Source organism: Rosa chinensis, chromosome 5 (assembly GCF_002994745.2).
Source record: "Rosa chinensis cultivar Old Blush chromosome 5, RchiOBHm-V2, whole genome shotgun sequence".
Taxonomy (NCBI): Eukaryota; Viridiplantae; Streptophyta; class Magnoliopsida; order Rosales; family Rosaceae; genus Rosa; species Rosa chinensis.
Genome location: NC_037092.1, coordinates 38,718,867 through 38,743,538, shown reverse-complemented (window position 1 = coordinate 38,743,538; position 24,672 = coordinate 38,718,867). Strand labels below are relative to the sequence as shown.

At 39.8% G+C, this 24,672-nt stretch overlaps 2 protein-coding genes across 22 annotated transcripts; one reads left to right on the top strand and one right to left on the bottom strand.

The window, feature by feature from the left end:
- The first annotated feature begins 2,351 nt into the window (after nucleotides 1-2,351).
- LOC112203790 lies at nucleotides 2,352-5,921 on the top strand. Its single transcript, XM_024344712.1, has 3 exons — nucleotides 2,352-2,706; nucleotides 3,517-3,756; nucleotides 3,892-5,921. The coding sequence occupies exons 1-3, from the start codon at nucleotides 2,352-2,354 to the stop codon at nucleotides 5,919-5,921; spliced, it is 2,625 nt and encodes an 874-aa protein (XP_024200480.1).
- Nucleotides 5,922-18,821: 12,900 nt separating this feature from the next.
- LOC112201663 lies at nucleotides 18,822-23,659 on the bottom strand. 21 transcript variants are annotated; one of them, XR_002936853.2, is made up of 11 exons: nucleotides 23,401-23,659; nucleotides 22,780-22,858; nucleotides 22,644-22,689; nucleotides 22,427-22,513; nucleotides 22,170-22,236; nucleotides 21,892-22,061; nucleotides 20,920-21,015; nucleotides 20,528-20,600; nucleotides 20,307-20,434; nucleotides 19,324-19,612; nucleotides 18,822-19,214 (listed from the first exon to the last, which is right to left on the bottom strand). XR_002936853.2 is itself a non-coding variant. In XM_040506938.1 (4 exons), exons 1-4 carry the CDS (start codon nucleotides 23,579-23,581, stop codon nucleotides 22,478-22,480), a joined length of 342 nt encoding a protein of 113 aa, XP_040362872.1. In that variant the 5' UTR covers nucleotides 23,582-23,655; the 3' UTR covers nucleotides 21,502-22,477. The 21 variants fall into 21 exon arrangements, 2 of the variants coding, with proteins under 2 accessions (XP_040362872.1, XP_040362871.1); XR_002936854.2 differs by having other exon boundaries at nucleotides 20,307-20,418; XR_005800303.1 differs by lacking the exon at nucleotides 20,920-21,015 and having other exon boundaries at nucleotides 18,823-19,214; nucleotides 19,324-19,407; nucleotides 19,515-19,612.
- Between the last annotated feature and the right edge of the window lie 1,013 nt (nucleotides 23,660-24,672).

The window sequence follows — 24,672 nt, the reverse complement described above, 5'->3', positions numbered from 1 at the left end:
TATCAAGGCGAAGAGGTTTTCCAGGATGATGATGAGGAAGAAGAGAATGATGTTTCCGCTTTAGAGTTGACAGGAAGAAAGAACCCCGCCTTGAAACAGTTGAAAATAACTAAGGAACCAGTCAAGCTCAAGTCCATAGCCTTCACCAAACCTGAGTTCGCGACATATACTTATGACGCCAATAAAGCTCATGAGATATTAGATGAAATGATAGCCGCAAAGATGGTAAAAACTGACTTTGGACCCTTTCCTCGCCCCGATCAGCTAAAAGGAAAAAAGTATTGCAAATTCCATAATCTGTGGAACCATAACACAGCTGACTGTGTTAAACTAAGGGACCAGATTCAGGTATGGCTCAATAATGGTAGTCTACAGGTGGAGACTCCGGCAACCGCAGCAGCTCTGGTTGATTTGAATCCCTTCCCTGACACCGGGGTCAATATGGTTGATGTAGCTTGGACCAAGAAGGGCCAAAGGAGGCCAACCTTGGACCTGACAACTAGAAGACAAGAAGAAAAGAATGAAGAGGAACAAGTCCCAGCAAAGAAAAGGGGCAGGCCTATCAGTGAAGCCTCATCAGTGGTCTTATGTTCGCGATGCAAGGAGGAATGTGGCACCCAGGTGTCACATGAAGAGGACGAACGGACATTACGTTTTGGCTCTCTTCCGCCAATTAAGTGGGCTTCGCAGACCCGAAACTATCAGCCTTCCAGCCCAAGAGCGAGAGACAAGATAGTGCCGCCATCATCTCCAAAGGATTCCAACTTGTTTAATAAGTTAAGGGCAGCTGCGGTTGAACAAAAACAAGTGGGGAAGCCTGAAAGCGATGTTTGGTCCAAACCATACATACCGCCATCTTCAACGTCTTCTCTCAAGGAAGGCAAGTGGTACACCCGAGAAAAGGGGAAGGCAGTAGAAATCAGCCCTTCTAAGAAAAGGAAGTTGCAACGCAGGTTTGGAGAAGCCAAGCGAACATTAGAGGCTCTAGGTCAAGGTTTAATCAAGCCTTCGCAATTGGTTAAGTCCCCTGCACAATATCAGAAGGAGATGAAGGCGCTAGCTGCTAAGCCTTTAGTGGCTCCCTGTAACTTTCAAAAGCAAGTAAGCTCAGCATCAGGGGCGTCTAAACCCAGCGTCATCTGTAGGATCACTAAAGAAAGGACACACCGGCCTGCTAGGGAGGAAAGTTCTCCAAATAGGCATCCAAGCATCCGACGCAGTTTGTTTCGCGACAAGCCTGAAACCAAGTCCTCAGTTTTTGAAAGGCTGGGGGGCAAGGACAACGCCTCAGACACCTTGCAGTGGAGACCTAAAAAAGTTCAAAGCTTGGTGGTTGTTCTTCCAGAGGAAGTGCCAGCGGCGAAACAAATTTCAGAATCACTGAACCAGATTCCCATGGTACAGGAGCACGAACAGACCAAGACGGTGATCCCCGCAGAGGAATCATTGGTTGCTTTCATGGCTAAACAGTTCAACGCCGAAATCCCAACAGATGAACCCAAGCTTAATCTTGATGATGACATGGACGAAACAGAAATGGTGGATACCTCTTGCAATATGGTTTATGTGCTTCCTGCTAAGTATGCATTACCAGTCGCTGCGCAGGAATGCGTAGAGGCTGACACGATTGGAGAACAGCAGTTGCAGATCACTTCAGCAGCAACAACGCCAATGAAAGAAGCAGTGTTCCTTCAGACTGAAGATGCTAACAGCAAGGGTTTCTTTATGAGCTTCACAAGACCCACTCCTGCCATGGTGCAACACATGCGGCCTTTGTATATCACAGCAGAAATTAATGGGACTAAGGTCAGCAAGATAATGGTTGATACCGGCGCGGCTGTGAATGTCATTACTACAAGGACCATGCAGCTTTTGGGAATCAAGAAGGAGAAGATCCAGTCTACCTCTCTCACATTGAAAAACTTTGCGGGCACAACAACCAAGACGTTAGGTTTACTGTTCCTAAAAATCAAAGTGGGTCCCGCAAAAGACGTTTATGCGTTCTTCGTTACGGATTGTTACGCGGCCTACAGTGCCATCCTGGGGAGAGATTGGATTCATCGAAGCTATTGTGTTCCGTCAACACTCCACCAAGAGCTGATTATGTGGAACAGGGTGACAGATAAGGCTGAGATAATTAAAGCAGACCCTCGCCCTTTCTCTGTTTCAGCGAATTACGTAGATGCCAGGTACTATTTGGAGCCAATTACTCCATTGCAAGTCAGTAACATCGACAACAAGGGCCGCCCCACAGGGGTGACGGCTTCTGAGTTAGCACAGTGGGGGCTCAAGCTTGCAAGAGAAGACCTAGCAAGGCCCGGCCATGCTGTGCCCCACGCAATGGGTAATTGATGGATTACGACCTTCCAGAGGAAGGGATAGAGGCCTTCCATTCCTTGTACGAGAGGCTATCATCATACTTGGTGGAAAAAGAGGCCTATGATCGAGTCGCGACCTTAGAAATTGTTAATGAAGAGTTCTCTGACCAAGAGGAGGAGGAAGAAGAGATTCAGATTGCTCCAGCGGCATTGGATGACACACCTCCGAAGGTTAGGGACCCTACTGAGAAAGTCAATCTAGGAACAACTGATGAGCCTATAGAAGTGGCTATTAGCGCTTACTTAAAGCCTAGCGAGAAACAGAGGCTCGTCGACTTATTGTTGGAATTCAAGGACTGCTTCGCGGAAAAATACGAAGACATGCCAGGCCTATCACCAGACTTAGTATGCCACCAACTACCAACGTTGCCTGATAAGAGGCCTGTGAAGCAAGAGCCGCGAAGAATGAACTCGGAAACCCAAGTTCTGGTCAAAGAGGAAGTCGAAAAGATGCACAAGTCGGGCATTATCAGGGTAGCCAAGTACAATCAGTGGCTGTCCAATATAGTGCCTGTTCGCAAGAAGAATGGCAAGATAAGGGTCTGCGTGGATTACAGAGACCTTAATTTGGCCACACCTAAAGACGTCTACCCCATGCCGGTTGCGGACATGTTGGTAGACGCAGTTGCAGGGCACGAACTATTGTCTTTCATGGACGGCACAGCGGGATATCACCAAATTCCGGTCGCGGAGGAAGATAGACACAAGACTGCATTCCGCTGCCCTGGGTTCACAGGAGTTTTTGAGTATGTGGTCATGCCTTTTGGACTAAAGAATGCCGGAGCAACATATCAGAGAGCCATGAACCTGATCTTCCACGACATACTTGGGAAGATCTTAGAGGTTTACATTGATGACGTCGTCGTGAAGTCTAAGAAGAGTGGAGATCACTTCACAGATCTCAGAAAAGTTTTCGAGCGCATGCAGCTACACAAGCTCAAGATGAATCCCGCCAAGTGCGTTTTTGGAGTTCAGGCAGGAGATTTCCTGGGATTCATTGTCCATCAAAGAGGCATTGAGGTCCCTGAGGATAAAGCAAACGCAGTCATCAATGCATCTCCCCCACGAACGAAGAAAGAGTTACAGCGACTACTGGGTAGGATCAACTTTTTGCGACGATTCATTTCTAATTCTTCAGGCAAAATCCATCCGTTTTCCCCACTGTTGAAGTTGCAAGGACAGAATGAGTTTGTGTGGGAACCTAAACATCAAGAGGCTTTCGACAAAATCAAGGCTTATCTGGCGAGCCCGCCAGTGCTTGTTCCTCCTAGAGCGGGATTTCCATTAAAGTTGTATGTTTCAGCAGCTGAGGCTTCCATTGGCAGCCTCCTCGCTCAGGATGATGCAAATGGTGTTGAACATGCCATATTTTACCTCAGTAGGACACTCACAGATTGCGAAACAAGGTACACTCCAATGGAAAAGCTGTGTCTTACATTATACTTCTCAGCATGCAAGTTGCGGCATTACATGTTGTCCTTTACTACTTGCATCATTGCTCAAACCGATCTAGTCAAATATATGCTGTCGCGACCAATCTTGCGAGGCCGTATTGGCAAGTGGGTGCTCGCATTATCAGAATTCTCGCTACAGTATGTGCCACAGAAAGCAGTAAAGGGGCAAGCCATAGCAGACTTTCTGGCACATCACCCTATGCTGGATGTCCCCGCAGTTAGAGATTTAGAGGTCGCTGCCACAACTTTAGATCACCCAGATTTAGCGTGCTTGCCAGAGTACGCCGCGCTTTATCAAGCCACAGTCTCACTCCAGCCTTGGGTGTTATATTTTGACGGGTCAAGAACAGATACGCTAGCAGGAGCAGGGGTTGTCTTGGAAAACCCGGCCGGCGATCGATTTTCCTACTCTTTCCAGTTGGAGTTCCAGTGTACCAATAACCAAGCAGAGTATGAGGCCCTCATTATAGGCCTAGAAGTACTACTGGAAATGGGAATCAGGGATGTACAAATACTTGGCGACTCTCTCTTGGTTATCAATCAGTTGTGCAACGAGTTCAGATGCAATAGCTTCACGTTGGTTCCTTATTGGAACAGGGCATTAGACCTATTGGACCAGTTTGATAACATGCATCTTGAGCACATTCCTCGCGAGCGAAATTTTGCAGCGAACGAGTTGGCCCAGCTGGCAACAGGGGTAACATTGAGATATGGCGTGCGGGAGAGAATCCTTAAAGTCGAGCGTCGCACACTTCCTTCATGGATGGCGAGAAGAGATCCTCCAGATGATACCTCAGTCGCGACCCTGGAACCCATTGACGTGGATTGGCGCATCCCTTTGATCGCTTATCTCAAGCAGCCAGATCCCACTGCCGACAGGAAGATTCGTTTTCTTACACTAAATTACTTTCTTAGAGGTAACGAGTTGCGACGACGCGGCGAAGATGGCATAGACTTCAGATGTGTTTATGGCTGCGAAGCGAAGCAACTCATGCGCGAAGTTCATTCCGGCATTTGTGGTGCTCACCAAGCAGGTCCAAAGATGCGATGGTTGCTCAGACGACATGGATATTTTTGGCCCAGTATCTTGAAAGATTGCATCGCATTCGCTAAAGGTTGTTTGGACTGCCAAGCTCATGGGCCGGTCCAGCATGTCCCTAATGTTCCAATGCAACCCATTATTAAGCCTTGGCCCGCAAGAGGATGGGCGCTAGATTTAATCGGGATGATTCACCCACATTCATCACTTCAGCACAAGTTCATCATCGTCGCGACCGATTTCTTTACAAAATGGGTCGAAGCAGAACCTTTGAAAGAAGCATCTGGTGGTGCATTGCGACAATTCCTATTTAGGAACATCATATGCAGATTTGGTATCCCAGAAGTTTTTGTTTCGGACCGGGGGGCAGCTTTCATGGGTGGTGAAGTTGATAAACTGGCAAAGGAATGGGGAATACAGTTCGTCCATTCCAGTCCTTATTATGCTCAGTCTAACGGTCAAGCGGAGGCCAGCAACAAAATCATCATCACTTTGCTAAAGAAAATGTTGGAAGCTAATCCGCGACAATGGCATGAAACCCTTTATGAGACTCTTTGGGCCTACCGCACATCGAAGCGAAATCCCACCGCGACTACACCTTATGCTTTGATGTTTGGCCATGACGCAGTCCTGCCTTTGGAAGTCAACGTCCAATCATTACGAGTCCAAGAGCAACATCATCTCATTGGAGAAGACTACGTTCAGGCTATGTGGCAGGAACATGAAGACCTTAGCGAAAAGCGCTTGGAGGCTTTAGATAGTTTGGTCATGGAAAAGCAACGAGTTGCTCGAGCCTATGACAAGCGAACGAGGGGAAGGAATTACAGTGAAGGAGAGTTGGTTTGGAAAGCAGTTCTTCCGCTTGGCGAAAAATTAGATGGTCGCGGCAAATGGACTCCAAGATGGGAAGGCCCGTACATCATTTATAAAATCTTAGGGAAAGGAGCTTTTCATCTCAAGGACCTGGATGGAGATGTCCATCATAACCCTATCAATGGGAGATACTTGAAGAAATACTTTCTCAATGTCTGGGATTCAGAGGAGTCGTAGACAGTTTATTAGCATAAGACATGGGAGACAATTCTAGTGTTCCTACTCTTGCAAAGCCCATTCATGAAGGCCTGTTTTTTAGGCCCATAATCATTTCTTTGCTATGCCTAGCAACACTAGGGGGGCAACACTATACAATACTAAGCCTAAACCCTAAAAAAAAAAAAAAAAAAAAAAAAAAAAAAAAAAAAAAAAAAAAAAAAAAAAGAAGTCATAAATACAACTCTTCGGGGGCAATTCTAAGTGTCCCTACACTCGCGAAGCTACTAAGCCGAGTCAACAGCTCTGGAAACTTTTTTCAGCTTTGCCCTCACAGGAAAGGCTAAGCTCAAGGGAAATGTAAGAGCCACCACCGTGACCACCACCTCCATCGGAAGTAGTCTTTATGTGGCCAAAGATGTCCTCATCGTGTATGGGAAACAGTGGAAGGGTTTTGATCTCCTGGTGATCTTCTCCTCGTTGTTCCATGATGGATCCACCAACAACAGCAGAACTAGTTGACCCAAAATTGAGATTAATGGATCCACCAACATGCCCTGATCTTTGCTTGGGCACTTGAACATCCGAAGTGAGCTTCTTCTTCTTCTGCTTCTCCCGAGCCCTTTGGTTCACGAACCAAAAATAGACATTCTTGAACTCGATCCTGCCGTACCATTTCAGCTGGAGACAGATCCTCTGAATCTGCTCTATAGTTGGGGACCTAACTCCCTTGTTGTAGAAAAGCTCATTGAGGATTCTTATATGATTTGTAGTGGGAATCCACCTAGTACGGCTCTCCCTGTGAAGCATGCTAGCACTACTCCCAGCTGCTTGGTTACTTCCTCCATCCTCATTTGGATGCTGTTTTTGTGGTTCCATTGGTGATGGATTGAGAGAATGCGAGAATTGAAGAGTGATGATGATGAGTAATTAAGAAAGATTGCTGTTAGAAATATTCGAGTTGATGAAATGATTTTGGGATTGGAAATTTGGGTTTATAATGTGGAGGAAGATATAGGCATGCAAATGTCCACCCGTGGATGGACAGTCAAAGAGAAGAGTCAGTAAAGTGTGATTAAAGTTGCCCTAATTTCGGAAAAGAAGATATTATCTTCTCACGGTGGGGAACCGAACGATCTTCGAGGAGACGGTCTTCGAGGAGGTAACTGTTCCATTTTCAATATTATCTTCTCACGGTTTCCCAAGAATTTTGAGTTGGGGCCTATATTTAGGGCCTTGCGAGACACAATTATTGACTCCTCACGGATATTTGAATATCAGGATAAGAAAACAGCATTATATTCATAAAGTGGCTTTGCGGCCAAAAGTAGTACATTTATTACAAAGCCAAAAGTGGCTAGAATACAAAACAGGAATCTGTGGATATCTTTTGAATCTTTGCTCGAGTGGAAGCAGCTATGGAATCCAACGTCGGGTTGAGCCGCGCCATTATCCCAAGGAAAGGCAGACTTCAGGAAGAAAAAGAGGAGTAACGGAGCCCCCGCGCCCCCTTTCCATGGAAGCGGCAGAGGAATACAACATGGGCTCGTCAACGTCAGTATCCATGAGAAGGGGAGACTCCAGTCAAAGAAAATGGAGCCACCAAGCCCCCTCAATTGGAAGCAGCTATGGAATCCAACGCCGGGTTGAGCCGCGCCATTATCTCCTGGAGGGGCAGAGAGTGAAGGAACCGAATATCAGCTTGAGTCTCTGCACCCCCTCTAGCCTTGGTAACCACCATTAGCTGGACGTGAAGTACAGGAACAGCCATTCTGTAGCTTGAACCCATTCCTTCAAAGAGTCCATCCCTTCTCATCCCTCCAAGATTCTATCAAGAAGAGAAAGGGGGAGAAGGAGGTGAGAACCAAAGCTCCTTCCATCTGGAGGGCACAACACGGGCCGGGTCCAGAAGGAAGGAAACAGAGGAGGAAAGACGAACCTCAATTTGGCTTCCCTCCCTTCCCCGATTTGCTCCGCGTGTAAGGATTATGATGAAGATGACTCGCATGATCGTGGATCCCACACTCGGAGCCCCCTCGCGTTTCTAAACCAATCTGAAGCCTGGCATTGTTGTTGCAAAATTCCAGAAAGGCGAAACAAGGGGTTGCCTAAGATTACGCCATAAGGCCTAACCCAGGCTTAAGATTACGCCATAAAGCCTAAAAGTTAGAGGCTAAAGGTCATTTCATAAGGGGAAGATTTGTGAAGAAGGAGAAAGAGAAGCAAGGACTGAAAGGCCATTTCTTGAATGTTTCAGAAAATTTGTTGTGAGTATTCCTTGCTCAAAATACAACTATTTAAAGGGACTTCAGGAAAATCTCCACCCTTGGATGGATGGTTAAAGAGTCAAACCGATGTCAGTAAATCGAGATTAGTGATTCTGAATCTCGGGAAAAAAGGGACTAGTAGCATGCGAGGAGCGGCTTTTGAGGAGCTAGCTATTAAAAGAAGAGATTTTTAACATGTAAAGAGACCGACCGGTTTATGAGGGGGCCTACAAAGATTGGCCCGCAAAGCTCAATTTCAAACAAAGTTCCTCCAGGTGGTGTTTCGCCGCAATGGCACCAGCTTCGGCCTGAGTGGCCCAATCTCTGATACGGGCCAGGTTGCGGCCCATTTCTTCAGAAGCGCCAAAGGTTCATCAAGTTGAGCTTCTTCTACAACAATCGCATTCTCAATAGAGAGCCAGCGAACAAGGCAGATACTTGCTGCTATACACATGGCGAAACTACCACCAAGGAAGAGAAGGATCCTCATTCGCGATCAAAAGCAGTCTCCTTCGCATGGGGGGCACGCTAAAGTTCTGATCTCCTACAACCTGCTCAAGTTTCGCCAATTCACTGCATACCAGACATCAGATACATGGGGGGCAATAAAGTTGGCAAAGAAAGCATCAGTTCATGACAAAGGCAATTCAGATTGATGCATTCAAACTTTATGGCCTATTTAGAGGCCTATATGGAAACAGTCAAGCCAGTACAAGTGGCTTTGGAGCAACAACATTATAAGAGTAGTGCTGATTCAAGACCTCTTCAGTCAAGACGAAGACCTTTGACTTCGAGGTCTGGGGGGCAATGTTTGGACCCAAAATGAGCATTTTGGCCTGACAAGGCACGTCTTGGAGAAATTGAGCCAATGTCAGTGGCTCAAGCTATATATTGTCGACAAGTTCGAAATATATATTTAGAGGCTAAATAAAGCCTACTGTGGAAGTATGGAAATGGAAAGTCAACTTTAGCACATTTTCCTACTTCGGCTAGGAGAAACCGAGCTAAACAGAAGGGGCGGAAGACTAACCAAATGAAATCTAAATGAGCTAAAACTTTTCAGATTAATACTAGACATCCCAAGGATCATTTCTTATGAAGAGTGACAGAGCTAGTTTTGAGTGGAAGGCCTTCAAACAATCAGTCCAATTTTCTACAGAAGCAAAACTGGAAAACTGGACCTGTAAGAGGTCCAGCAGCATTTCCGGCCCAACCGCATGGAATAAAGCTCTGAAAATTTGTCAGGATGATCTACACTCATAGTGGAACATTTTTTATGAAGAAGTCGAAGGCTCATTCTGAAGTCTTTTTGGAGAAATAATTGAAGGAATAAAGGAGCCGAAAGTGATTCAAAATCACTCCAAAATTCATCATTTTTACCTCCATTATCTCCATTTAGTGCTCCACCTCCACCTCCACTATCTCCATTAGTGCTCCACTATCATTTGTTTAAGGCCAACCACTTTGGCATGGTAGCCTATAAATAGAGGTTACAATGAAAGACTCAAGGACACATTCAAAAGATCAAAACATCTCTAAGATGATCTAAGTTCTCTCTAGAGCAACCTCTCTAAGAGCAACTCTTCTCCTTCTCTTTCTCTTACCGGTGACTACACTCCAAGTCCCAGTCTCCTCAGGAGCCGACTTTCAGTACCACCAAACCTTCTGCCAACGTGCTTCGGTCCTAGTCTCCTCTGGAGCCGACTGCAGTACCGCGACCACAACGGTTACGTAACCCAGCGAAGCTAAAGTCACGCTTTAGCAAGTTCTCCCCACTTCCCGGTGATTTCGCTCTGCTCGACCTACAACGTTGAGTATCGATTTGGTGATACAAGAAAAAGTCCTCGCCACGAGGCACAAAAGAATCCCACGACGAGGTTGGTGCTCTCCTCGTCCACAATCGCTTGAAAGAAGTCAGGTCAAGGGACACCCCCGACGACCGCACCCAAACGGTGCTGGCACGCCCGCGCAGAAAAGAGACTGTTGACCAGCTGCAGCAAAACTGGAGCCAAACACCATTAATACTAAGATATTACTGTATGACCTTGGTTCCCCATCAAGAACTCGTTGCATATCGCTCAACAAAGAAAAGCAAAAGAGGAAGAGATTGTTGTCAACAGCTTTCGACACCCTTTAGCAAATTTCCATAATCTGGTCATCTGGCGCATGAAATCATCCCATCTAACAACTTCATCAGTAAGAACCTTAGCCACCAAGAGGAATTTGTTCTCCTTCTGCAGTGTTGTGTTTTCAGCATTAAATCTGGCACTTTCCCTTAGAGTTAAAGGATGGGAGGCAGAAGAAGGTCCTGCAAACATTTTGAGAGAACTGAGAAGGCAAGGGTATAATCCATTTGCCTTTATTAGGACCCCGGTACCCCGATCCATGCCTACCCATTATCCAATATAATCGGCTCAGTCCAGCTTGAAAGAATGGACCAAGCCGGTCAAGCCCTATCTTTGTCATTCTTGGACTAATATTAAACGTGTCGGGATCATGTCATTTTCTGCCCTTACGGCCAGTTTACCACCGCTATTCGAGATGATAAGAAACTTACACTTACATTATCCATTTTATCAACAACTTTAACAAGAACAAAATCTACTCACATCATGTTCAATTCCACTTTGATTTGTACAAATGTTAGGTTGTTAGGCTAAAAAATAAACATTTAGGGTAAATATGATTTTACCATAAATAAAAAATGATAAAATACCGGGGGTGTTAACGAAGATTGCGACTGTGTCGAATGAAAGATAGTAGATCATCCTTATAAGGAGCATATTTTTATAGCAACAGGTGTGACTAATGCTAACTGAAATGGAGAAGTTTAAGAATATCTTGTTTCAATGTTATGCTTCTACTTAACCTCCAAGTCTTAATAATTGTAGCCCAGCTAATATTTACCTTGAATTGCCGAATATGTGTTTGAATTGAATGAAAATATATTCTCAATAATATTACGATATGTGTGGGACAAAAATTTCACTATTTTGGCAGCCATTATTTTACGAAAAAAGTGTCATCCTCAATAATTTTGGAAATCTTTTCTAAATTATACCTACACGTATTCTTTCACAAAAAATAGGAACCCAAGTTAGTAATTACCTCATAGTTGCTCCAAAACCACCCGAGGGGAGAAGAACATCTTATCACACTCCTCTTACTAGAGTTTTCTCCGAACATTATTGCCTTATCGATTTTGATACATTCTTAATGGAAATTAATAAGGCACCATTGCTCTTTCTTTTCAAAGCTCCAATGATTAAAAAAACATGTTCTTACAAACATTTTCAAGGCAAGTGTTGTGCTAAAATATGCATTCCCATCATTCATCCGAAAAGAAAATATTGTGGTCTGCATAAAATTTTTATTTTGCAGTTTATGATCTTGAAATTTTCTTTTTTCATACTTGCAACGAGACTCATTCTTAATATTGTTCGGTTTCACATCAACAATATAGTTGTGCTCGAACGAATCTCTCATGCTATATCAAAAAAATATAACAATGAAGAGGGCAGCAAGGTGTCCTACATCATTCTATCACTCAGCTTGCACCAACTGTTTTCTGCTCCTTCTCCATCGCAATTACAGCTAGTTACTATGTTTTCTGGCGATAATCTTCCCCATTATATGGGTTGCGGCGTTTGGGGCTCTGAAATTCTCCTCGGAGGTGGTGCAAAACCGGTTTATTTGCATCATCCGATGCGAGGACAGCTAATTACTGGGTGTTTCATGCATCACCAAGTCAGAAAGATCTACTGTTTTGAGAGAAGAGACTCAGGTGCTGGTGTCGCTCCCAAAGAAGATGTTAAAAGGAAACATCCAACCCCGGCTGGTGGAGGTGAACAACAAATTATACGTTATCAGTACATCATTATCCTCTTTTGAGATATTTGATGACAATGATGGGTCTGAACTGACACCACCTCCAATCGGATACTATTTTTGTTATCCCTTTACACACTCAGACCCGGCTTGTCAGTTCGATATATACTATGCAGTTGTATCAGTACAAATATATTGATTTTTGATAGTGATTTAAGCTTCCGTTTTGACATAGCTGACCCCAACCAAGGATGGAGAAGACTAATGTCAGCCAACCAATTCTCTCTCGATCAATTCTGTTTTAAGGGCACATGTTTAGTTGTGAATGATCGTAAACAATTTGTACTTTTCACATTCCAGCTCTCTGATGGTCAGCACATATCAGTGCATCTGATTTCATATGACTTTGATAGCATCACACAAGACTACAGTCGTGTGCAGCTGCCTTCATACTTGATGGAATACAAGGATGATCTTTTTGGTAATCTTCCATTACACAATTATCGGCTGGTACACCTAGTAGATAACGTTGTCTGCCTTCTTATTCCGCCCCAGTGGACTGGATGAGGGGAAGAAGAAGATGAGTAGATGTGTTGAATTCACTGCATTCACATTCAAAGTCAGAGACAATGCTAGGCTATCCTTAAAAATCAGATGTCTGCCTTATACCCCAAAGCTCATATATGATGATGACAATGATGATGATATGGACGTGGCTTCTAAAGCTAGACAGATGCTTGGTGCCTTCTTGCTGTAATCAACCTACAGTCCTTCCTTTTTGCTGCTTACAGATTCTTTATTAATCTCTCTTTTACTTGCATTTGATGGTTTTATTAGCTTGATTGTGTCTCAATTTTCTCAATGATGTGCTGCTAAACTTTAGATTCCATTTATAATATAGGACCACACTTGGCGTAGATTTATGGATGATATCATACCATCCTTATTGTGACATATATCCTTCTGCACTCTAATATTCTGCTACAAGGTCCTCATTGTTCACTTGAGAATGTGAAAAACAAAAATTGTTTACCATCATTCACAATTAAACTTGTGCCCTTAAATTGCTAACTGAAATGGAGAAGTTTAAGAATACCTTTTTTCAATGTTACGCTTCTACTTAATCTTCGGGTCTTAATAGTTGGTATGCAGCTAATATTTACCTTGGGTTGCCGAATATGTGTTTAAATTGAATGAACGATATTCTCAATAGTATTCTGATATATGCGGGACAAAAATTCCACTATTTTACGAAAAAAGTGTCATCCTCAATGATTTTGGAAATCTCTCCTAAATTTTTAGCTTGAATTACACCTGCACATATACTTCTACAAACAACAAGTACCCAAGTTAGTTACCTCATGACATGAACTACTCCAAAACTATCCGAGGGGATAAGAACATCTTGTCACACTCTTCTAACTACAGTTCTCCCTTAACATCATTGCCTTATCAATTTTGGTACATTCTTAATGAAAATTAATAAGACACCATTGCTCTATCTTTTTGAAGCTCCAATGATAGAAAGTATGTTCTTACGAACATTTTCAAGACAAGTGTTATGCCAAAATATGCATTCCCATCATGCATTCAAAAAGAAAATATTATGGTCTGCGTAAAATTGTAATTTCGCAATATATGATCTCAAAATTTTTCTTTTTTCATACTTGCAATGAGACCCATTTTAATACTATTCGATTTCACATCAACAATATAGCTATGCAAACGAATCTCTCATTCTCTACCAAAAAAATATAACAACAAAATTTAATCCTAATAAGAAAAAAATTTGACAAGGAAAATTCATAAAAAAAAAAAAAATTATTCCGCCTATGTTGTGCTTGGGACTTTTTGAGCCGGTCAATACAAACTCATGGTCTAATATACCTTAGTCTAGCCCGGTCTAAAAGAATGGGTCAAGCAGACCTAGGCTCATCCTTATCGTGTTCGGGCCATATCAGGTCAATATTAAACGTGACGTGCTTGTGTCGTTCTCCAACATTGCACCCCGTTTACCGCCTCTAATTGAGATAATAAGAAGTTTATACTTCCATTATCTATTTCATTAATAACTCCAACTAGAATGTTAATCTTTGCAACGGTTCATGAAGGTAAGAAATAGAATCCGGACAAACCATGGTCAATTCCATCAATTTGTACAAATCTTGTGTTGTTAGCCTTAAAAAAAAAAAAAAAAACACTAAACCTTTAGGCTAAGTACAATTTTACCACAAAACAAAAAAATATATAAAATGATGAAATACCGGGGGTGTTGATGAAGAATGTGACCATATCGGAGGAAAGAGATTGATCATCCTTATAAAAAGCTATTTGTAGAACTGTGGGTGGAACTAATGCTAACCAAAACGGAGAAGTTTGTGAATATCTTGTTCTAATGTTATGCTTCCACTTAACCTCTGAGCCTTGATAGCTAGTGGCCCAGCCAATATTTTCCTTAAGTTGCCGAATATGTGTTTCAATTAAATGGAAGTTATTCTCAAGGGCATTGAGATATGTGCAGGGTAAAAATTCAACTTTTTTAGCGGTCATACTCCTAAATTCTAAACGGATCTCTAGCTTGTAGATGGATGGGTGCATAGCGAGTTGGCAGCAAAGACTTACATTTTCGTGAAAATGTTCTGCCCAACATATGAAAAAATCAGAAGAGTTCCTCTGCTATATTGTTCTATTTTCCTAGAAGTTTCTTAATCATATTTATGCCATAAATTGAACTTGGGAGTTGTAATACATTTTGTGTGATGATGAAGATTTTTGCTACCCCTTCTATGAAGAAAATGTTATCCTCAGTAATTTTGGCATTTCCTTCTAAATTCTAAGCCTGAATTACACTTGCAAGTATTCATCTACAAATAATAGAAACCCACCTCATGACTGCTCTAAAACCATCCGAGGGGAGAACAACATATTGTCCCACTCTTCTTACTAGCTAGAGTTTTCCCCAAACATCATTGTCTTATCAATTTTTGCTACAGTTTTGTGTATCATCCTCAAAGATTTTAACATCCCCTCTTAAATCCTTAGTGACCAATCTGAGTCACTCTTGATCATGAAAATATTATGTGTTGAATGCACAATTTGCCTTGGTAACAAATGGCTTTGTTAGTTGCTTGATGTTACCAATTTAAATTGTAAGTAAAATTAAAACCGTGCTTATAAAATATGATATATATTTCATTTGCTAATAGAGAGATCTACTTTTACTATATAGTCGATGTATGCATTCAAATTCTGGTTACCACTTCTCATTTTCACCACATTTTCTTCATTCATATAAAATGTACTGCTATTCACTTATTTATTTACCTATATGCTGAAACCTTTATTTATACTATGAAACTTTCATTTATTTTTTTACAGTCAGTTTGAGTAAATCTTTATTTCTATTGTTCTTACTATTTCCATTGTTCTGTAGAACTTGCCAGTGCACTCCCAAGACTGGTCTCATATCATAACTTAAATGTTGGTTTTACCTTTTTTCTGTAAATGGTTTGATCTTTAATGATTGGCCATTGTATTGAAGAGTGCGCTGAATACTCTTCATTGATTTAAATAATCAATCTTCTGGAATAATTTGAAGACTTGGTTTATGTGTATTCACTAAAGACTAGAGAACCAGTTAAATTAAGTAGATATATGTCACAATGAGGATGGTATGAACCAATTTCAAAATTGATGCAAACTTTATTGTACCCTCACACATGGATAGTTAGATGACATAAATGATCTCTTTTGATCAACACATCTAAGCACAAGATGAAATGTCTTACTGCTGCCTTTAGGGTCTGAGAACTATATGTACAATAAAAACAAAAAAAATCATGTCGGTTATACCCCTATTTGGGGTACTCAAGTGGTTTAACATCTTCCTTTTTTAATTTGTGCGCCTTTTCTTTTCTTGGTATCTATTATTGCTACTTTCATATAGATGTAGAATACTTGACAGTATACTCGCATGGTAGGACATAATATAAGTAGTACCAGTCATCTTCTGTTTTGGTGCTACTATCATATAATACTTTCGGATTATTTAAGTTCACATTATTGACTAATCTGCATCAATCTCATAGTAATAAAATTCTATTTTTTTGCAGCTTCAGTTTTACGACTTAGAGTGGCTACAAAGTTAAAATCCTCATAAATTATGCTTCCTAATTTCTATCAATGCATGTGAAAAGAATTTGGCTGCAAGACTTTTAAATGCTTTGAACCAAACGGAAAGACAACATCTTAAAACTAGCCTAAAGATGCTCATGATTGATAGCTAGGTGGACCTCAGTTCTGGTTAGTGATATCATTTGTCTACACTGCAGTTGTATCCCAACACACTAACATGATCCATGTTCTATTCAATTTTGTTTATTCTGGTTTGTTCATTTACTATTATTCTGCTAAAAAATGAGGCGAAAGAGTAAACTTTTATATGCCCTAGGAACCCAATCATGCAAAATTAGTTCAGTTAGTGTATCATGCTTGAGCCCTTCTTTTTGAATGTTATCAACAAGACGGGCATGGCCGTGAAGTTTTATTCTAATGGGAGTTTTCACTTTGGCTCTGGTGTTAAAATTTATATATGTTGGACATTAAACTAAAAAAAATCCAATTTTCAATGGCCATGGTCCCTAAAATTCTAACTCATAGATAAGGAACATGATGCCCTGCATCTACATTTTGCTGGTTTTCAGAGATGACTACAGTACATGAATGGATTTTATATTATAATGTAAGAAGATATTTATAATAGATGCGTGGAACTTAAATTCTTCATTCATTTCACTTATATAATCATGTAAAGAGTTGCTTTCCTTGGAACTCCTCACTAATTGCCTTAAAACGTTAGAATTTGATGTTTTTAAGGCCCAGTTTTGGAGCGCAATTCTGCACTCCAAAAGCGAACCAAAAGGGATTCTGGTTGATTTGCCCGTTTGGTTTTCATTTGGTCAAATGGACTTTATGATTTTTGTTGCTCACTATTTGCATTTTCATCAATGTTCTTATACAGTGCAGAATAGCTTGCTTAATGTACTAAGCAGACCCGTGATTAGAAGCTAGATTAAGTACTTACAGGTTGCTAATTAACTTAACATGATTTTGTGCTTTAGAAGACATGTGGATGGAGATATGTAGCTCACAATACAGACTTTTGTTTCTCTTTTGGATCTCATTGTGAATTTTGAACTCTGATGGTTCAGGAATGTCGCTTTCAATTGAAATGGTATAACTTATAAGTGAGTGAGTGAATTATGGTTGTATGCTTTAGTTTTCTTAACTTGTTTTCCCTGAGTGAGTGAATTTTGAGCTTTGATAGTTTAGGAATGTTCATGTGGACCTAACTGCATGAACGTTCATTTTTTAGTGGCACCAACTGATTCTATTAGAAAATCCCAAACATGATTCTATGTGATTTCCTGGTCTCTGTAGAACTGCTGCAACTGCTTCTATACTGAAGTTTGTTTTTGGTATCTCTGTGTGTGTGTGTGTGTGATTGTTTATTTGCTTGCAATAACGAAATTCGGGTCATTATCCATTTTGGTGCCTTACGTATAGATAGTTTATTTGAAATTAACTGATGGGACGGCTGATATGCTGTTAAGTCTAGAGCCTATGGGAGTGTATTAGACAGGCTTAGTCTTAAGAGCGTTTTACTGTAGCTTTGCATGCACTAACGATTAACTTATGTTTAGCGTTGTCCAGAACTAAGCAGGATAATTATTTATATTTTCTTAATCAGAATGATACTCAATCTCACAGCTAAATAATTCTTTTTGGTATTCCCAGTATAGCTGACAACTTAATATGGTGAGAATTGATTCTTTTTTCTCTGGTCAGAACCATAGGTTAATGATATAAGAGGATCATGACTTGGCCTTAATTGCAACAGTTAATTAAGTTACATTCATGGATGCAATTTGCAAATTGTCAGTTGTCCCATCCAGTTTGGACTTTGGACCAATCAACTATAGTCATTTGTAGGCTTGTAGCCTTATCATTTGGCTCCTTTATCAATTGAGAACTTTTTTATATTTATACAGCTGCGACTTTTGATACAAGTATCTTTAAGTTAGCTGTTGGCGGCTGAATGAATGTTCTTTAGCAAATTGGAAACTAGGCTAACTGGTTTGCTCTATTTGCTCCTTTCCAGTTTTTGCTTTCATTTTCTTTTCTTTGGTTGGCAAGAATTGCAAAGGATTTAATCAAGATTTGTTATATACTTGCAAAAGAGAAAACTCTCAAGTGAAGAACAGTCGTAACTCACAAGAGAAGGACCTTGCAGTAGAATAACTATTGGAGTGCACAAGGAAAAGGGTTTCTGTGAAAACCAAAACTTCATCTCCAATCTAATGGAAGCTAATTTAGAGTTTAGGAGTATTGAAACTCAATGTCAATAGTTCGCCACTGAAAACAGGTGTGGTTGCCTACCACGTTGGTTTAGTCTTTGCTTTAGAGGCTGAATTATGTTCAAAAAGTCGAGATTCTAATCTTAGTAGAGGTGCTACTGGGTAAGGGACACTGTCCTAGTACCCAAAGTTGGATTTTAACTCCTATACTATTATATTTCAGATATTGTTCGACCATGTTTAGGTGTACTTGTTCTGTGGTTTACTTGGTTTTATAAGGAGAATGTTAATATAAAGAAGTATCGTAATATTTGTTACAGTTCATCATGTGGTGCATTGTGATATTAACTGACCTTTTGAATATTTTTTATATCTACAATTGTATGCTTCTGGTTTGTGTGTTCCAATTACTAGAATATATAAATGATTTGTGAGGCGCGAAATTAGGTTCTGAAATCTCAGAAAGTCAAAAGAAGAAAAGAATGGTTGTAATTATCATGCTATGCGTTTATCTAAGTTGAGCTTGTTCCAAATAACAGGTTATGTACCGGTCTCTATTAAAAGAATAAAGGGTATAATCATCCATCTGGAAACAGCCATTCCAGTGATGTTCATATAGAAGAGTTGAGTCTTCATTCCACTGATTACAGAGTCCAAGATGATAAGATCTGATTGTGTCTGGTGTCAGATGATGTTCAAGACAGCGCGCAGCTTCATTATTCAAATCCGTGTTGTCTAACCTTCAACCATGTTTGCTGGAGATGCAAATCTCTACTGGGAATACACAAAAGGTTGTGTCAATGCCATTCACCAACCGTTCAGCAATATCTTGACCATCAAGTTTCATCAAATTCTCAACTCACCTTAAGACCAACATAGCATAAGGGGGTTTGCAGTCACAAAAAAAATGTTAAAACGTTAAGACAACAAAGACAGCCAATTAACATAGTTAAAGCAAAAGTTTCCACATACCAGTACTGAAAACTGGTAGTATGAAGTGCTCCTTGGCTGCAACAGAACTGGCAAGGCATCAGGGAATGTCAAAACTACGTACATCTGTCACATTTTCATGATCACCTTCTTGGAGTCAGCTTTACATAATCCTTGTTAGGTCCAAGATGTCCAATGGATAGTATTCCAAGACTTCAGCAAAACCTCCTTACAAATTAACTGGGAAAGTTCAGAGTTTTCTTCCTCCACAGGAGCATATCAGCCTGCATCTAAATGTCAAATTTCCTCGCCCTTAGAGATCCGCATCATCCTACAGGAAGAGAACAACTCTATAATCCATGTGCCGAATGGACTACACAACTTGTTTATAAAGGCAAGGAGTACTAATGCAGGATACAACAGGATGGAGATAGCTAGATGGGGTACTGAGAATTGACCAAATCGACATATGGATGCATCCATTTCAGCAAGCTACCAAGAATCCAAAGTCCTCTTAGTGAGATCAAGATTGTGTAGACTAGTGGATTAACTTGCTAATTAAGTAGATAATCCACTTGCTCTGAGAGCACACAAGGGTCCAGATCCAATACCAAGCATCTCAAACAACCTAACCCTGACAGAGGTTCAAAATTTGGCATTTTTATTGCAACATATATACAATTTTTTTGTTTGAAGAAATGGGAAGTCGACTGCTACTTTTGCTTCAGTATATATTTCTTGAGTCAATTGAGGAACAGAAAAGGGAAAGTTAACTTCCCTTGAAAGGATATTTATACACTACAGGAAATCATCCCTTGCACGAGAGGGATCTGTGGAGATCAAGGCATATCAAGTAATTTCACATCAAGCACCTTGTCAAATGAAAATTTAATGAAAAAAAAAATTACAGGAAACTGCACAAACTATGCATTTTTAAAATGTATGAATCCAATTATCAACATATATATGGATCCAGTTTTTGACTAAAAGATTCAAATTAACTGCAGATGGCTATAAGATATTACCACAGGTAGACCAAATTTTGAAGGAGATCTATAAAGGACATCAGAGCTGTAGCTTAAAGTGAGAGAAAAATTGGACCAGGACAGCATTTTCAGCACCTTAGTATATTAAGTTCTGCAAAACAAGGTAACTATACAAATTTAAAGCACGCAGAAAGATACAAGCTCAGATTCAAAAAAATTTGCTACTAGAACGTTCCAATATTATACAGAAAGTTTCTTACTTCCTGCAACTGCTCCCAGCCATTTTTCGCTTGGCTGCCATCATGAAGTTGATCATATATACCTCATAGATTCCTGACCAAAACAATAGTTCACAAACAAGGAAATAGAGTAGGGCAATATGACAATCTTGTTTCAATGACCTACTGAAACAACGACAAATGCCAATGCAAAATGGGATACTGAGCAATAAGATCAGAAGAAAGTAGGTTTCCCTTTTATTATATTTAAGAAAAAAATGCTATTTTCTCCAAAACAAGGCAAAGCCTTTTTTTTTTATTCTTCTGCTATAGCTTTAAATTCTAAGGCATATCCCGATCAAAAAAAAAAAAATTATAAGGCATATTCCCATCACAATATGATAAGAAACAAACTAGGGCTGTGTATCAAAAACCTAAAGTTTTCGCTCGACTTCATCATCATAGTCGTGATCACCTACAACCGAAGGTAAGGTAAACATCCAAAATGCAGCAATGCTGTCAACTATATGCTGAAACAGATCAATAACAGAATATCAGATAAGAATGAGATGTCAAAGTTGTTTTATCCATTGGAGCATTACAAAGTACATAAACCTGTATTTATGTATATATACCAAAATTGTACATGTATATACTATAAAGTATAAAGTGTAGAAAAGATGACCAACAATATTAACTGAAAGGTTGCAGAAATATCAGTCTCCATACATCGGTTTCTCCATCGGAACGGGAACAGATCATTCCTTGATATTTGTAAGAAGGGATAGTCGCTAACAACCATAAAAACAAAAAAAGTAATGCCGTACACTACTACAAAAAGGGCCTAAGGGGACTAATAATATGTGTGCCTTTTGATACCTATAGGGACAAATATGTGTCCCCATTGAGCTATAGAGACATATATCATATGTGTGCCTATTGCTAGTGTTCCTATTGCTAAATGGCACACATATCTCAAGCTCAAGTGTCCCCATATAAACCCCATGTATTCTAACTTCATCCAAATACATATTGAATGATATATACTTGTACTGTTCACAAATACAAAAACATATTCTAGTGGGTACTTGTATACCACCTTTTACATAAATACAAATACCTATTATTTCAATTGGGGACAGATGTAACATCTGTGCCTATAGGTCTAACATTCTCACACCTACAGTACTGTACATTACACATTCGCCTATGTACTGTTCAAGCAATATTTCAGAAACACTGAATCCAAAGAATAGCTTCCTACACAGAATTTCATTCATTCTTTTGCAATATACAAGGGGTCATTGTTCTCCCAGACGTCCATAACAATTACATATGAGATGAATCCTTCAAAAACAAACTGTCCTACAGTTTTGCATCCTAGTGTCCTAGTAAAAGACACATACCCTTCCATTGGAACTGATTGCAGCTCTTTGATCTGTTGAGATTGCTTCCTGCGAGTTGAGTAAATGCTGCTATCAACTTCTTAATGCTAAAGGATTGTGAATACGAGTTTCAGTGCTGTTCAATTCAGTTTGGACAGCTTGCATTTGCTCATCCTTTTAACAAGATGAACCTAAAAAAGGTCACAAACACCCATTCAATAATCAGCCAACAGTTAAGAATTTTGGAAATAAAACACCAAAACAAAGATTCATTCAATTAGCATGCAAAAGGACACAACCTGTTCATCTGACTTCACAACTTCTACACCATATTTTAAATTAGATTGTCGTTTCAATCCATCCAGGCTGCATAGATTCATAAATACAAAGATAAGTGGGTAAAATATGAATGGTAGCAATTAATCAATCTCAAACAATTAATATTCCACAAATGAAACCGATTCATTCAGTGATCTCATAAGTCAAGATTTTTTACAGCTACACATGCATGTTTTCTTAATTGCTGAAGTATTCTGATAGTTGGAAAACAGTATACCTTTGGTGATTTTCATGCAGATAGATAGCAATTGTTTTACACTTCAACTGATCAACTGTAGTTCTGTGTCAGTGGCCAATAGCCCAACTATTTAAGAAAGAACAAAGAATTTATATGTGAAAACAAACTCAGATAAGAAAAGAAGCTCAACAGAGAAGCATAAGAAACTCAACAAAGCGAAAAAGCCACACAAAAGGATGAGAGAGGGTGACCATACCCTTATCACCATAGCATTCTTCCAGGCTTCATTATCAACCACAACCCTAACAAGACAGTAGAGGTGTAAATCTCAAAACAAGTATGGTAATATTTCATTTACTTTAAGCAACAATGAAGAAAATAAGCTTGCAAACCTTGGTGGGTTCATTCTCCTGCAAATTTTCTCATATTCATGATCCATACCATGTGAAAAGTTCATGCTCATGCTAACCTCTGGAGAAACCCAAAACAAATTAAAAATCAAATTAGACAAAAATATGGGAGAGAAAGAAAATGCACCAATGTTCCTCAATCTTTCAATTAATTAATAAAACTAGACTAACAAAATCCACACTTTCTCAACCTCCAAATTGATTCACAGAATTCACAAATAATGAAACTAGAAATCAAAGAAAACAACACCTACCCATTTCAGTAGAATAAAAAAATATACTCGATGGTAAAATTCAATTGAAATACTATTTAACCAAAACATGCAATTAAACCAAAAAACCATAGCTCCAAATAGTATCCAAATCCAACAAAAATTGAATAGAAAGCAAATTTGAAAACGAGACAACTTTACATTGAAACCTGGTATACAGAAAATCCTAATAATTAAATAGGTCTCATTTACTTCATTCATCAAGACCCAAAATACAAGGAGCAGTTCATCAAGCATTTTTCAAGATTTGACAGTTACCGCCTGATTCAATCAGAAACCGAATAGGACTTGACAAATTGAATCGAATTCATTCAAATAAATTGAAAATTACCAACTAAATCCAGATCTGTGGCCAACATTAGAACTGTAGGCAGCTCCACCCAATCGATTTCGAAGCCTTTCCCCTTCTTCAGCCTGCAAAGAAGCTCGGCGGTGGACCTCCCCGTGCTTTTCACGAATTTGATAAAACTCACACCAAATTTCTCTCTATAGTGGAGGTCGCTATGGTTCATGGAAGCATGAGAGATAAAGAGGAGGAACTGGTGTGAATAAAGAGTCAAGTTTTTTCGACTGATACGGAGAGAGTAAATTATTTTTCTATCTTGTTTGCCCAAAAAATTCGTATAGTGACCTTTTCACGTATTAAAAATTTCTCTTTAATGAATTTTTTATATAAATTTGTTGTTTATAATAAAAACTGTACTTGATGGGCTCACTTTTCTCACATCTGTGCCTAAATTTTCTTTAGGGACACACCATCTGTGCCTTGCTCTTGTAATTAGCACACATACATATTTATGTCCCTATTCTTCATTTTAAGGCACACATACAACTAGTGTCCCCATATCATGTGTCCCTTTAGGCCATATTTGTAGTAGTGGTGCTAGAAGACCATTATAAATTTATAATCATCCTTATTGACATGGAGCTCTTAATTATATGTTACAGCTTGATATTCCTTGATTGTAAGAGCCCGATTCTCAAGTGTCCAGACCAGAAGAAAAGGAAAGACAACCTATTCTTGAGATTTGTTTCTCTTCAATATGAGGTTGCCGGACTATCTTCATCTATAAAGCATCCTCTTCAGCGAGGCTAAGCCCCCAACAGTCACCAGTTACTATAAGACGCTGAAATTTAGGGTATTGAACATTTTAATAAATTTCATCTTTTTTTTTTCTTTTTTTTTTTGCCCGATTGATATATATTAAGGGCAGTGCTATTCGCACACTCATTTTTTCTATTCGCACATCCCATCTATTTATCTATTACTTTAATTTAATTTAATTTTATAAATTACCCTAACTACTCACCTTTGCAATTAATTTTGTTTCTTATTTCAATCATCCCTAAATCCTTAACTCTTATTTTCCTGCAGACACAAAGAATTTCAAAACTCTTTGCGATTTTCTCTTTTCTTTTCCATCAAAAACTTCTCTAGCATAGTCATTCTATCTCTGTAACGTGATGCTTTGAAGTTTAATTATGGCAGAACAAGCAACTTTATACCCATCTTTGGAAAAAAAAAATTACATCTGATTTGCAATGGAGACATGGAAAAAAAAATAGGAGTTTAGTAATCATTCAAGCCTCTTTGAATCCCTCA

Excerpts from the sequence above, each read along its gene's own strand:
- LOC112203790 (XM_024344712.1), top strand. The coding sequence starts at position 2,352 with ATGGATTACGACCTTCCAGAGGAAGGGATAGAGGCCTTCCATTCCTTG. Across the intron at positions 2,707-3,516 it reads AAAATACGAAGACATGCCAG|GCAAAATCCATCCGTTTTCC; the intron begins GCCTATCACCAG and ends CTAATTCTTCAG. Across the intron at positions 3,757-3,891 it reads ACATGCCATATTTTACCTCA|TCAAATATATGCTGTCGCGA; the intron begins GTAGGACACTCA and ends AAACCGATCTAG.
- LOC112201663 (XM_040506937.1), bottom strand. The coding sequence starts at position 23,581 with ATGAACCATAGCGACCTCCACTATAGAGAGAAATTTGGTGTGAGTTTT. Across the intron at positions 22,859-23,400 it reads CACAGATCTGGATTTAGTTG|AGGTTAGCATGAGCATGAAC; the intron begins GTAATTTTCAAT and ends GGGTTTCTCCAG. Across the intron at positions 22,690-22,779 it reads AGGAGAATGAACCCACCAAG|GGTTGTGGTTGATAATGAAG; the intron begins GTTTGCAAGCTT and ends CTGTCTTGTTAG.